The 15,238-nt window shown below is 42.4% G+C and overlaps 1 protein-coding gene across 2 annotated transcripts in view; it reads right to left on the minus strand.

Moving 5' to 3' along the window:
- atp2b3a (ATPase plasma membrane Ca2+ transporting 3a) overlaps positions 1 to 14,145 on the minus strand; it is a gene marked incomplete at both ends in the record, with an annotated part of 46,309 nt that extends 32,164 nt beyond the window's left edge. For both annotated transcript variants that reach the window (XM_080533914.1, XM_080533913.1), the window contains 4 exons: positions 6,118 to 6,243; positions 8,638 to 8,895; positions 9,952 to 10,149; positions 13,926 to 14,145. In XM_080533914.1, the coding sequence (XP_080390040.1) occupies positions 6,118 to 6,243; positions 8,638 to 8,895; positions 9,952 to 10,149; positions 13,926 to 14,145 (802 nt within the window). The remainder of the gene's footprint in view (positions 1 to 6,117; positions 6,244 to 8,637; positions 8,896 to 9,951; positions 10,150 to 13,925) is intronic.
- Between the last annotated feature and the right edge of the window lie 1,093 nt (positions 14,146 to 15,238).

Below are 15,238 nucleotides of genomic sequence, written 5' to 3' on the forward strand. Positions count from 1 at the left end.
GATGCAAAGTTCAAACAAAAAAGAAAAACTGAAATACATTACAATACAATAGCAATCACACCAAAAATGTCTCACTCCTGAGGGTTTTGGTCCACCCTCTGGTCTGTATCTGGTCACATCTAATGTCTTCCCTGGCAATGCATCTAGTCTATTTCATTTCATTGTATATATTCTGCTAATATTTTCTAGACATTTCAATATGATTACTGCAAATAGTGAAAATACCACCGCTCATCCATTATCAGACTTTGCTGAGGTGCTGGAACTGAAGAGTATCAATAGAGTGCAAAATAACAGCATCTGCACACTCAAACACTGGGCAAAAAAACAGTTTATTGTAAGCTTTCTGTCATAATGATAGGAATATGATTACTGCAAAAATGCACCAAATCATTCTGTTTTGAACGTGTTCTACAGAGTTTTGAACACAGTATGTTAACAATGAAAAAATGTGTTGCAAATACATAGTGTTTTGCAGGTGGGGGAGTTTGAATGAGAGAAGTGTTATGGCATTTGGAGAACGTAGTCATTGAATGCATTTTGTATGAAAGCAATGCACAAATCACAGAGAAAGTCACAGTTTTGTTCACATGGGCTTCTGCTCTGCTGACTGTATGAAGAGTTGTGACTCTGTGGCTTCAGTATTGAACACTGTGACTTAGCGACCGTAAAAAAACTGTAATCATGTATGTAAGGCTTTTATAGATGGCAATGCATTTATAAAAGTCTGCAATACGGAGCCATTAGCTTGTGTATGTTCATATTAAGTCTTACAAAGCACTATGGGGTGATGGAAGGCATTATTCGGGTGGTCCTAATAACAGTTTAGACAGGTGTTATCCATTTCACACTCTTAATATAATAAGAAAGAAACTTCAAGCATTTCCAAGGTCAGAGGTGGCAAGTGAACTTCTCCCACCGAAGCTTTTTGTTTCATGCAGTGTAGTCTCTTCATAACCAATGACAGAAAACAAGGCGTTTTTTTTCTCCAGCTATGATCTAATTACTTTTGTACAACAGACCTCTATTATGTTCCCAGTAATTAAACCACTCCATCAGAGCAAGGGAAGCTCAGAAACACCAGTACAATGGCCGCCTAACACAGTGTTACTGGGGTAGCGTGAGCCCTCTGTCAGTAAGAACTCTATACGTGTTCAAAAGAACACAGTAGTCATGTCAAATGCTGTTTTATAGTACAGTTGACTGCAAGTGTGTGCTACTCTGCTTGTTTATAAAGCTCTCACTGGCACAGCACCAGAATATCTGAAAGACATTTTCCTAGCATATCAGCCCAATAGAACTCTCTTCTGACACTGGTTTTCTCTGTGTACCACATGTACAAAAGAAGAGATTTGGTGAGGCTGCATTCTAATTTTATGCACCCAAATTGTGGAATGCACAGCCAGTTTACATTAGGGATGCAACCTCAGCAAATATGTCAATGTCAATAAAGTCAAGACTAAAAACCCATCTTTAATATTGCCTTTAAATGACTAAATAATTAAATGATCATTATATAATGATTAAAGCACTTTGAGCTGCAACATATGCAGGAAAAGTGCTATACAAATAAAGGTTATTACAGTTTTTTACGGTCGCTAAGTCACAGTGTTCAATACTGAAGCCACAGTTTCACAACTCTTCATACAGTCTGCATTCGTAACACTCATGTTGGCCAATGACTTCATTCATGTCTCAAAAGAAGCCCGTTCAACCACACACTGTCAACAATGTTCACTCAGAAGCATACACTGTCATTCATAACATTCTGACTTACAAAATACTAACAACAGGGAGCATTACATAGTTTGAATGATTTTCACAAGAATGAATATTTCATTATAAAAATTGTTTGATTTATAGTAATCATAGACAGAATAGTTGACTGTACAACTGTAAAGTATTAGGCAACAAGAATGAATCAGAAATGCCGCAATTTGCTTCTATCCTTTATTCTATCTTTTGCTTCTATCCTTTACAGTATTCTATGTTTTATCCTTTTTTTTCAGTATCTTTGCAGAAAGTAAGTTACGGTACATTTACTTCAAAGTACACTACATTTACTTGTGTAAAATGAAAAGTGAAAAATAAAGTGGAAGATGCAAAGTTCAAACAAAAAAGAAAAACAGAAATTCCAGGGCTACAATACAATAGCAATCACACCAAAAATGTCTCACTCCTGAGGGTTTTGGTCCACTCTCTGGTCTGCATTTGGTCACATCTAATGTCTTCCCTGGCAATGCATCTAGTCTATTTCATTTCATTGTATATATTCTGCTAATATTTTCTAGACATTTCAATATGATTACTGCAAATAGTGAAAATACCACCGCTCATCCGTTATCAGACTTTGCTGAGGTTCTGGAACTGAAGAGTATGAATTTCATAGCTTTCATGTGACGTCACAGCATAGTGGAAACGCCCACCTGACGGGCAAAAGGCACTGCCCGTGAAGTTGCAGAGCACCAGGAAACACAGTAGCATTGGTTAGAAAACAATCATGCCAGATAGTTGCTGTGCAATCGGGTGTACAAACCGGCGAGGAGATAGGCAGAGACTCACCAGAGATTCATGCTTGGCCATGATAAGTGTGAGATGTGTGTTGTGTTGTGGTATGTGCTCTTGTGGACGTAACTAATGAGTGACTATACATGCATCCAATGTCCTTCCAAACGAGCAGTCTTGCTTCATCTCAAACACAACATGTAAGGTATGTCCAACTTGGCGAACGTTTCCCAGTGTTTCCAATTTGCGCGAGTTCCTCAACTTGCGAGAGTTTTTCAACTTAATGTGATGGCTATCATGTCTGTCAAATTATCAAAAACGAAAGTAATATAATATATTATGTTGCCGCGGTGTGGTATGTACGCGTATGTAAATGTTTGTTTGTATGTGTGTCACTTCTGGGTCGGGCCTATCCCCGATCGGAATTCAAAAGCAAAGTTATCAAACAAAATAACTTGTATCAAACCAAAACGTGTATCAAACAAAACAATAAATATTTTCTAATGTGGTGGTGGTGGTTTATCGTGATGGTTGAAAAACTGTGTCGCACCCTCACGTGTCAGGACTCATCAAGCCCAAGCAAGGAGTACTTTAAATCAATGAAACGAAAATATGATTGAACATGACTGACTGGTTGATATTAAACTGGTTTAAATGATTATTGACACAATTAATGTATGGATTGTCATTCGATGTTGTCTCTCTGTTTTTGTTGTAGCTAATTATGCATTCAGTATTAGATGTGTGTGCAATGTGAGATTACAAATACATTGCACTACTCGAACCAATGATTAATTAGTCTGTTCTCATTTATGTTGACCATCGTGTAAGGGTTTGAGTCAATAACATTTCACTTGAATATGCATGCCTACACATTATTCCAAGTGCCTGTTAGCTGCGACGTTTGCAGGAAAAGTGCTATACAAATAAATGTTATTATTATATTATTATTATCGACATCGAAGCTTACACTTATTCAACGTCTATGCGTTTTACTCAAGTGTTTTTTTCCCGTCTTTTTTTTTTTTAATGTATTTTTGTTATCAGGATATGGGCTATTGTTTAGCAGGAGTCAGCCACCTGTTTGGTGGTGGCGTTGTGTTGTGTGTAATTAACAAGCTCTAAACGGAGATAAAACCTATCATTCTAAACGGAGATAGAACCTTATAATTCTAAACGGAGATAGAACCTTCTCATTCTAAACGGAGATAGAACCTTATCATTCTAAGCTCACGATACATAGCGACCCAGACGCACGCTGCTTTTTCGCCATGCTTAAACTGGGCATAGTCATGGTCTTTGCTTGGCTGGCTGGCTGCATTAACCTGTTGTTGTTACTTGTATGTTCATTACGTTACTTCAAATAAATGCCCCCTAAGTCAAATCCATCAACTGAAGATAACTCGTGAGTTTAGAATGATAAGGTTCTATCTCCGTTTAGAATGATAAGGTTCTCTCCGTTTAGAATGATAAGGTTCTATCTCCGTTTAGAATGATAAGGTTCTATCTCCGTTTAGAAGGATAAGGCTATCTCCGTTTAGAATTATAAGGTTCTATCTCCGTTTAGAATGAGAAGGTTCTATCTCCGTTAGAATGAGAAGGTTCTATCTCCGTTTAGAATGAGAAGGTTCTATCTCCGTTTAGAATGATAAGGTTCTATCTCCGTTTAGAATGATAAGGTTCTATCTCCGTTTAGGGTAGTTCAGAGATATTGAGCGTCAACGTTTTTACATTCCATTATGTTTTGTGAGATGGAACCTTTGTATTTTATTAACCGTTTGCGTCCACTCGCGATGTTGCTATGATACTTTTTGCCCGTCAGGTTGGTGGTTGCTAGGGAAGAAACCACGTGAGTGAAAGCTATGATCTGCACACTCAAACACTGTGCAAAAAAACAGTTTATTGCGAGCTTTCTGTCATATATGATAGGAATATGATTACTGCAAAATTGCACCAAATAATTCAGTTTTGAACGTGTTCTTCACAGTTTTGAACACAGTGGTTTAACAATGAAAAAATGTATTGCAAATACATAGTATTTTGCAAGTGGGGGAGTTTGAATGAGAGAAGTGTTATGGCATTTGGAGAACGTAGTCATTGAATGCATTCTGTATGAAAGCAGTGCACAAATCACAGAGAAAGAGTCACAGTTTTGTTCACATGGGTTTCTGCTCTGCTGACTGTATGAAGAGTTGTGAAACTGTGGTTTCAGTATTGAACATGGTGACTTAGCGACCGTAAAAAACTGTATTATTATCATTATTATTATTATTATTATTATTATTACACAGCATTTAAAGAGAGTTTGCACTTATCTGACAGGCTGTGGACTTCATATGAAGTGATACCGTATTGATACAGTATTCCAAATCAAAAGTGGTAAATGCTAAATACAGAAAGAAAATAGCTATCAATCTTGGTCTAAAATATTGGTTATACACTAGGCCTATTGACCATGTGACACGCTTTTTGATCTGTATTTCGAAATCTGCATTTGACTATCATTACCTTGTCGTTTATTTTGAAAAAGAAAGCGCCAGCCCAGCGGTGTGGCCTATCATACATTATGCCAGATGATGATAAATAATCTAATTTCACGTCTTGCTTATTGTATCATTTCAAAGTCCTGTTCCGTAAGTAACCCTGTGGTGAGCGGCTCTGTGTCTGAGGAGCGTGATTAGTCTGGAGGATGAGTGAGAGTCCCCTGTGGGTCTAATGGATGGCTGGCCCGGTGGCTGGCCCGGAGCGTCAGGAAGCTGACTAGGGGCAACAATCCCATTAGCCCTGCTGGACTCTGGGAAGGCAGAAGAGTCACTCCCTTACTGACACAGCCAATCTGATTTACCCCTCTCTCTCTCTCCATCTCTCTCTCTCTCTCCCTCCATCTCTCTCTCTCCCTCCATCTCTCTCTCTCTGCCTACATCTCTCTCTCTCCCTCCATCTCTCTCTCCCTTCATCTCTCTCTCTCTCCCTCCATCTCTCTCTCTCTCCCTCCATCTCTCTCTCTTCCTCCATCTCTCTCTCTCCCTACATCTCTCTCTCCCTCCATCTCTCTCCCTACACCTCTCTCTCTCTCCCTCCATCTCTCTCCCTCTCCCTCCATCTCTCTCTCTCTCCCTCCATCTCTCTCTCTCCCTCCATATCTCTCTCTCCCTCCATCTCTCTCTCTCCCTCTCTCCCTCCATCTCTCTCCCTTCATCTCTCTCTCTCTCCCTCCATCTCTCTCTCTCTCCCTCCATCTCTCTCTCTCTGACTCCATCTCTCTCTCTCTCCCTCTCTCCCTCCATCTCTCTCTCTCCCTCCATCTCTCTCTCTCTCCCTACATCTCTCTCTCTCTCTCCCTCAATCTCTCTCTCTCTCTCCCTCTCTCCCTCCATCTCTCTGCTGTGCAGCCCAGTGTAAAGAGCCCAGTACACCAGACAGAGCCTTCACCCAGGCAGGACATCGGTCGCGGACTTATGCAATCACGAGTTGTGTACAGCACAAGCACATACGCGCATACAAATAAGAGGACAACACACACACACACACACACACACACTCACACTCACACATTCCGATGCGTCCACTCCGACTTCCAACATTTACACTGTAATCCAAACAAAAACTCACCAGACAGCAACATGGGGTCCTTGTCAGCGGACTTGCGTACGTGGTCAGATTCCCCCGTCAGTGAGCTCTCATCGATCTTCAGGTCGTTGCCCTGTATCAGTATCCCATCGGCAGGTAGAAGGTCGCCTGTGTGGCAGCACAAGACGAGGACGAGCAGAGGACGGTATGAAGGGTTTAGGTGGTTTCCCTGAGAGTCATCTGTCCCTGTCCTGAGGGGATGTGGCCTGGCCTCAGTGTCCACCACAAAGCAGACAGGAACATTCTCCATGAGCCTGTTAGTGCATCATTATGCATTCTTGTACTCTATAGGTACCTCATATCGGGAAGAGCAGAGCTCGAATACAGTTGCAATAACTCTAAACACTTTTATCTATATCTTTTTTATTCATTGTTAAATGTTTATCTATTTATTTTCTCTCTCTCTCTATATATATATGTATCTATTCTTGCCATTTTTATTACTATTTGTATTTGTCATTACTATCCTTCTTTTTCTGTATTTCTTGTAATGCTGTATGTGAAGGACTTTGAATTGCCCCTGTTGTATGAAATGTGCTCTAAAAATAAACCTGCCTTGTCTTGCACTTCGAATCCCACCACCATCTATTCTGTGTCCTTAATCTGTCTTCCCTGTTCTAAGAAAGCAAAATTCATCCTCCCCTTTGAAATAGGTGCTGTGATAAAGTCTTATAATATAAGATATAAACTCTAAACTACATGTATTATGAATACATTTATAGTTATGCATTAAAAATGTGTTTATGAGGAACCATGGTTCGTTCGGAATTCCTGTGGCAAATCCTATAATCCATACACATGAGGCAAGATAGAGGGCACTGCAACTGCATCCACACTAGAGGCACATGGAAAGTGTTACCAAGTATACTACATACTACAGCACACAACCATGGCTGATACTCTTCAGGCCCTGATGAAGGCCAATACAGACCTCAAACGCCTAGTTGGCTGATATACTAAAAAGAAAATGTCATCGTTTGAAAAACAAAGAAAGAAGAAAGTTACAGTTGGAAGGCTTGCATTTTTTTTAATGTAAAGACAACTTGCTTCCAAGCTTAATACATTGAGTTCCAGTGTCGAGGCTTAGTGGGGCAGCAGGTAGCCTAAAGGTTACAGAGACCGTCTAGCAATTGGAAGGTCGCTGGTTCGATCCCCGCCTCAGGAGGGAGCCGGATGTGAGCTGGTGACTGGAGGGTTGCTGGCATCATATCTAAGGTCCCTACCACTGCCAATGTGCCCTTGAGCAAGGCCGTTAACCCCTAACTGCTCCAGCGGCGCTGACCCTGTGCCTAGAGCAGAAAATTCATTTTGTTGTCCTCTGTGCCAATGACAAAAGGTCTCATTTCACTCTCCTTTAAAAACATTTAAGAATAAACTGTCTCGCATTGTGTCAATGGCCAGCAAGATAGTGGGCAAACCCCAAAAAGCCCTTGACTGTACTCCTCACACAAAGGACAAGGAAGAAGGCGAGGAGTATCTTGGCAGACAGCTCCAATCCTTTATTCAGCCAGTTTGAGCTCATGAGCTCTGGGAGGCGCTATAGAGTTCCCCTGGCAACTAGAAATATATTCAAGAAGTCCTTCATTCCAAGTGCCATTAGCATAACCTTAATTCTGCAAAGTGACCAACAACATGGAAGCCACAGACATTAACTGTTTTGATGTGTTTCTAATGTGCAGCCCTGTCTCTGTCTCTGTCTAACCCTGTCTCTGTCTCTGTCTCTGTCTCTGTCTAACCCTATCTCTGTCTCTGTCTCTGTCTCTGTCTAACCCTGTCTCTGTCTCTGTCTCTGTCTCTGTCTCTGTCTAACCCTGTCTCTGTCTCTGTCTAACCCTGTCTCTGTCTCTGTCTCTGTCTCTGTCTCTGTCTCTGTCTCTGTCTCTGTCTCTGTCTCTGTCTCTGTCTCTGTCTAACCCTGTCTCTGTCTCTGTCTCTGTCTCTGTCTCTGTCTCTGTCTCTGTCTCTCTCTGTCTCTGTCTAACCCTATCTCTGTCTCTGTCTCTCTCTGTCTCTATCTCTGTCTAACCCTGTCTCTGTCTCTGTCTCTGTCTAACCCTGTCTCTGTCTCTGTCTCTGTCTCTGTCTCTGTCTAACCCTGTCTCTATCTCTGTCTCTGTCTCTGTCTCTCTCTCTGTCTCTGTCTCTGTCTCTGTCTCTGTCTCTGTTTCTGTCTCTGTCTCTGTCTCTGTCTCTGTCTCTGTCTAACCCTGTCTCTATCTCTGTCTCTGTCTCTGTCTCTCTCTCTGTCTCTGTCTCTGTCTCTGTCTCTGTCTCTGTTTCTGTCTCTGTCTCTGTCTAACCCTGTCTCTGTCTCTGTCTCTGCCTGTTGGTGTTTTATGTCGTGCTGGTTGCCTTCTGGCTTCTTGTGTTGATTTTTCTGTTTGGTGAGCCGAAGACAATTTTTTCCACCTAGGTGGAACAATAAAGTTCCATTCAATTCAATTCAATTCATTTTGGGAAAAAACACTCGAACCAACACCTACCACTTTTCCCTCAACTGACCATATTTGACTTGTGCGACGTCTCCCACCACCAGGTCAGCCACGGGGATCTGGATCACGGTGCCGTTCCGCACCACGGCGAAGCGTTGTTCCTGCTCGATGCGGCTCTGCAGCCCCCGGAACTGCTTCTCCTTGCTCCAGTCGTTGAAGGCCGTCACCAGCACCACGCAGACCACCGAGAGCAAGATGGCCGCCCCCTCGATCCAGCCCGCCTCCGCCTCGTTCTCGTCCTCTGTACCGGATTCCGTGTTCCCACACGCTGCAAGGGAGGAGAGGAGGAGAAGGAAAAAGACATATAGGAGAGGAGAGGGGCAGAAAAGGAGGGATGTTGAGAAGGTGTGGAGGAGGGAGGAGGTTCATTGAAAGGGTTTCTGAAATACCTTTTTAACACGTATGACATCATAGTCATTAAACAATAAAGCAATAAACTATGTTTTTTTTGCACAGTGTTTGAGTGTGCGGATGCTGTTATTTTGCACTCTATTGATACTCTTCAGTTCCAGCACTTCAGCAAAGTCTGATGACGGATGAGCGGTGGTATTTTCACTATCCCAGGTATTACCTCCTCCTATTCAGGTTATGTCATCTAGAATCATCACTCCTCCCTTCCTTTTCCTCTTCCCATGAGGCCATGGTGGTTCTGTGAACCATCTCCCTGCCACTGTTAGCTCACAGACCTATATAATGCATCGAATTTAGCTCAATGGGCTTGAATCATTCAGTGACCTGCTTTTAAAAAAGTGGGTTGTGACCCAATCTTTGAACAACACTGGTCTGGGGGTCAGGCTAACTTAATGCTGTAACGCATTGTATTATATTGTATTTCATATCATCGCACCTTCCACAGCATTTTTGCACACTTGAAACCACTGCAAAACCACCACTTTATTACTTTATCAATGAAGGGTTACTTATTTTACTTGCTACGTTACTTATTATTATTATTATTATTATTATTATTATTATTATTATTATTATTATTATTATTATTATTATTATTGTGTTTTTTGTATCTGAATGCTGATCTCAATGTTGAGGAACCAAAGCCAAAGAATTGTACTCTTGTGTAATTAAGTGATTCTGAGTGTGATTAGTTTTTTTTTTTTCCCACTCTTATTTTTCCTTTTATTGATAGAGACAGTATAGATTATGACAGGAAGGATGGGTGAGAGAGGGATGACAAGCAGGACATGTCTGCGGCCGGAATCGAACCGGGAACCCTACGGTTACATGGTCGACGCTTAACCCAGTACACCACCTAAGCGCCCCCTGATTGTGCTTCCTGTGGATGATGGACCAGGGGATGGCTAGCTACCTTCGGTCTCGTCCCCGGGGGGCTGGTAGAAGGACAGCGCCAGGGATATGATGGCTGCGATCTCCAGGATGATGAGGGTGACGTCCTGCAGGGCCTCCCAGACCAGCTCCAGAAAGGTCTTTGCCTTCTTGGGCGGAATAAAGTTCTGGCCGAACACCTGACCGCGCTTCTCCAGGTCTTCAGGGTTGTCTGACAGGCCTGAGGAGAGGGAAGACCACAGAGATCACAATAGAAATGCTCTTATAATGGTGTGGTCATGCTGCCCGGTCACGTCTCTTCACTACACTGGCCCCCTGCTGGTGGAATGAGCTGCCCATGGCTGTCAGAACTGCAGAGTCACTACCCATCTTCCGTCGGAGACTGAAGACCCATCTCTTCAGGTTACACCTTAACTGGTCCTCCTGAGACATTACCACCCCCCAGCACTACGTCTCCTGAGACACCTGCTTTTTTTTTTCTATACTATGCCTCTTAAGACTCTACTGCCCCCCTTGTACGGTCTCTTCAGTGTCCCCCTTGTACTGTCTCTCCAGCAAAAAAAAAACGACAACTGCCAGTGGCCCCTGGCCTGAGCTAGATTACGCCTCCTGCTAGAACTGGTGAATTGATGATTCACTTCCTTAGTCAAATGTATCGATTGTAAGGCGCTTTGGAATAAGGCGTCTGCTAAATGCCAAAAATGTAAATGTAAATGTGCGGGGGGAGACTGGGACTAGGCTACAGACACAGAGTCAGAGATGTTCAGCCTTCACTGAGATAACATCGTATCATTGTCTGTTTGCACACAAATGTGGCCTGGAATATTGCTTTGTATCAATTGGCTGCATGTAAAATTGTCAGTCTGGTGCCACGGTAACAAGCATGTGCTTTGCATTGTCGTGTCGGCCTGATCAACACAGCGGGTCAATGATACCCTTCTCAAATGAGGGACCCTACAAACACAAGGGGTTTCATTATGAAATCACGTGAACAATGATTAATGCACTCTGGTGGCCTTGACTTCACTTATTTTATTGAAGAAATGTTTGCATCCGAGCTACTCCTAGGAGCGCCAGGACAATGTGGATGAATACTTATGCAAATGTATATTTATCTGAAACAATATCACAGTTGACTGTGTACATCAGTGGAGCAAAAATATGTAAAGTATGTATTCTATTTTGATTTCACGGTCTGAGGCAACAATTGTTCAGGGGGGTAAATATTTACTGTATGTGTCTGTTTGTGCTGGTGCACCATTATTATGTGTCTGCTCTAATTTACACAAACTTCTTCCAACACAGGCGCAGCAGTAAAGTGTTCAGATGGCTTGTCACCCTACATTCAATTTCTAACAATAGATGAAACCTCTTCGGGGCAGGACCAGGACCTTGGGCAGGTCATCTGGCATCAAGAGAGATATCGCCTTGACATTGAAAGTGACCTCAGAAAACCAAATGACACCAAATGACAGCTTGAATAAAAGAATCCTGAAATACCTATTAACATTTATCAGATGTCATTAAATTCTTACAGAAACATTGTGTCTACCTGATGCGTACCCCGTTCAAATAAAGTCTTACCCTATAGGGTTACAGGAATAAACCCGCTTCGGACCTGAGTTACAGCTGGTATTACTGGGACTCCCGTGACGTGACTATGTATGATTTGGCTACCTCACACGTAAACATCGTATGTCTCTCTTCTATCTTTTCGCCTGTGTCAGCGTTGTCAGTTTTCATTTAACAGAAATTGTTTATTCAAGTGGTTTTCAAATGGTAAATGGACTATAGCGCCTTTATCCAAAGCGCTTTACAATGGCCTCTCATTCACCCATTCACACACACACATTCACACACCAATGGCGGCAAGCTACCATGCAAGGCGCCGGCCCGCTCACTGGGAGCAATTTGGGGATGGATGTTGGATATTTTTTCAGTATCTTGCCCAAGGACACTTCAATATGTGGCCAGCCGGGGCTCGAACCGCCGATCTGCCAACCCTGCGATCATTAGACGACAGCTCTAACTCCTGTGCCCTAAGTTTTCAGTCACATCCCCCGTTCAACTACAGTAGAACGTACTGCACATCCTATGTGTCCCTGTGTACACTTGTCAGTAATGCAGGCACATTATTGTAGCATCTGCCTCCACCTTTGGACGTTTTTGGAATGTTTTTTTCTGATCACCATCAAATCGTTATGCGTCCGATCTCACGTAAACGTGGCCATGATCCGATCGTAGAACACATGTTAATGAGAGATGGAAACGGGGTCTCTGGCATTCTGCTTGTTTGACGAGCTGATGTCTGTCTGATGTGTGTCTTCTGGCCACAGAAATGCCTCAACTAGAGCAGACAGAACACCCAGCCAGCGACATCTTACCATTCATTCTGTCACTGTACATTTCAATAGGTACACATGAATCCTGATACTGACATATCAATGTTTGAGTGCTGACACGGGGTGCTGGGCCTCTCGGTGAAGTGAGATAGATGGGGTGGAACGGCACAGATGGCTAAGTCAGTGTGTGTTCTGGCATCTCTACTCAGGCAGACTGTCACACACTCCTCATGTCTTCACCTGCCAAACGTCACCTGCTGCTTACTGGCAGCCTCGCCATCACTGTTTGCCTCCTTCTCTCTTTTTATCCAATAACATTTAGGTAGGATATCCTTTAAATTGTAGTCAACAACATGGTACACACAGTACTTGATTTCACCTTGACTGAGTTCACAACATGATGTGTTAAAGTAGACCAGCGAGAAAGAACAACTCAGGGCGAAGAGATATGCAAATGAATAATTCATCGGAAAAGAGACTCGCTGAAATAGTCACGATCTACTCATAATATTCTTTCAGTTGCCATGGTAATCAAGGGTTCATGAACAAATTCCTCTCCATCTACGTAAGTGAAACCGTTTGAATGTATCACCAGTGAATTGTATAGTTTTGTAACAACTATAAAAGAAGTCTGTTAATATTAGTGGTGATGATTTAAAACAGTTTAAAACAGTGGAACATTGAAAATGGCAGATACAACTGAGAACCAACACCGTTCTTCATTTTCAATCTAAATGAATTAAATCTGAAATTGAAATTAACCTGAAAGTGGCTACTGTCATCAGTGATAAATATGACCATCATATTTCAGTTTCAACTGCAATGGTGCAAAACAAATTTGGTCAGTTGAAAAATAAACAGAATTACTTTATTTTAAAATACAATAAGTGAAATATAGCAACTTGTAGAAAGTCATGAAGCTCTCGTTTAGGTGGTTTTAGCTATTACTTACGTATATGTTATTACTTATATGAGCCTATTATGTTTACTGCAGTGGGCACTGATGGAGGAGGTGTCTGTCTCTCTGCCTCACACCCACCAGATTGCTGATGCTTCTGTAGCTTAGCAACATAACATGAAAGCTTGTCCGGACAGACAGAGTTGGGGATACACAGATGCAGAAAGAAAAAACCAAGGCGGATGAGGACAGTACAAAGGTGGCGTATGGTGGCAGTGGTGCTATGGTACAATTAATCACATATCATCCACAGGTTGTCCATTGATTTCAACTTGAACTCTGTTGGTAAGCTGCAGATCTGCGATGCTAAATACTCTTAGCCCCTGCACTCCTATTCACTTGTATAGACTGGAAAGATATGGTCAAAGTTCCATCAGAGGGCAAGTTAGAGCTGTTACTATAGCTTTTATGTACACAATTACGAATTACTAATATTACTAATACTTTCCGGTCTACATGAAGTGCATTGGGGAAGGGGCTAGGTGTACATTTGGAATCCAGCAGGAGAGCAGGAGTGCTTGTAATATACGCCATTTAGCTGGCACTTTTATCCAAAGCGAATGACATTGCAGTGAGCGCATGCATTTTTCAGTCCCAGCAGGAATGGAACCCCCAACCTAAGCGCTGTTAACACCATGCTCTACCCACTGAGCCTCAGAGGACCATAGTGTACATCGTACAGTAAGTGAGACTCACCATCAGCTGGGGATGTCTTCAGTCTCTGACAGAGGCCCTCTGTGTCTGTGTAGAGCTCCTGGATCTTCTGGATGGCCTCAGGACCTCTCATCTCCATCAGCTCCCTCAGATCCACCAGATTGGCCCCAAAGTCCCCTGCGTGGTTCACCTCCATCCCCCCTGTGCTACCTCTCTGTTTCTTGGGGTGAAACTCCACAGAGCTATTGGCTAAGTCCCCCATGGTTAGTAAGAGTGGTGACAGAGATGTGTAAACTTAAGAAAATATATAGGATTCTTCAGATAGACTATTTTTGTGCCGCGGCCAGGGTAGGTAGGAGGTGGGGTCTTGACTATGTGTTTTCTTGATTAATGTTCCCCCAAGACACTCCCTCCTTTACCCCTTCTCTGATTCTCCATATTAAGACATGTGCGGCAATGAATATGTGTACTTGTTTTTTGTGCTTTGTCTGTGGTGTTTTCAACTTGATATCCAAAACGAAGTGTCTTCTCTTCCTTTCTGTATTACACCCCAAAAAGCTATGGCAGTCAAGCACACTGATAGTGGGGATGCCAATCCATAGGTACTTGGAATGTTTCCCCAAAAAAAAACTTTAGGAAAAAGCCTTTGACTGTGACAGATTGGAGGCTTCAGCAGGTGGGATGTAGAATTTACCTAATACCTGGAAAAGATGGAGAAAGACATGTTTTCTAGAGAACATCACTCAACCTCCTCTAAAAATGTTCATTATCATCAGAAACATTCAAGAGTCCGGTGGTGAATTCATCACTGAAATAAACATCGGGTTGTACTGATTTCTGGATCTGGACAGGATTCCATCACAAACTGATATTATTACTGCACTGAGGATAGGATTCCAAGTGAGCCAATAAGAACAGATGGAATCCCATCTCCATCACCAAGACGAACAACAGAGACACCATAACTTATTTATGAGAGGCCTATTGATTTGGAGTTTATTGATTTAGGAAGTTAAGGCCTCTCTGGCTAACAATTTAGAAGTGGATTGGCTTGGCTGTCTGACAGCCAACTATACCGAAAGCAAACTACCCTGAATGCTAGCAAGACAAGGGGAGAGTCACTGGAATAACAACCAATACAAAATGTTATGTAATGTATTTGGCCTTTCCTTTATGATAATGCAATTGACTATACAGTATAAATGGATTTGCTACTTAAAACGGATAGTGTGCCTGGTATGAGCTGACTATGTTTCGTTAATTGGTGCATTAACGCTAGACCACATTCTTCTACAGACGCATTACGACCTTCACGCAACCTGTCTCTGCAAACACTAGATGACATTCCTCGCTAA

The sequence above is a fragment of the Nansenia antarctica genome, assembly GCF_963989245.1.
Source record: "Nansenia antarctica genome assembly, chromosome: 6".
Lineage (NCBI taxonomy): Eukaryota > Metazoa > Chordata > Actinopteri > Argentiniformes > Microstomatidae > Nansenia > Nansenia antarctica.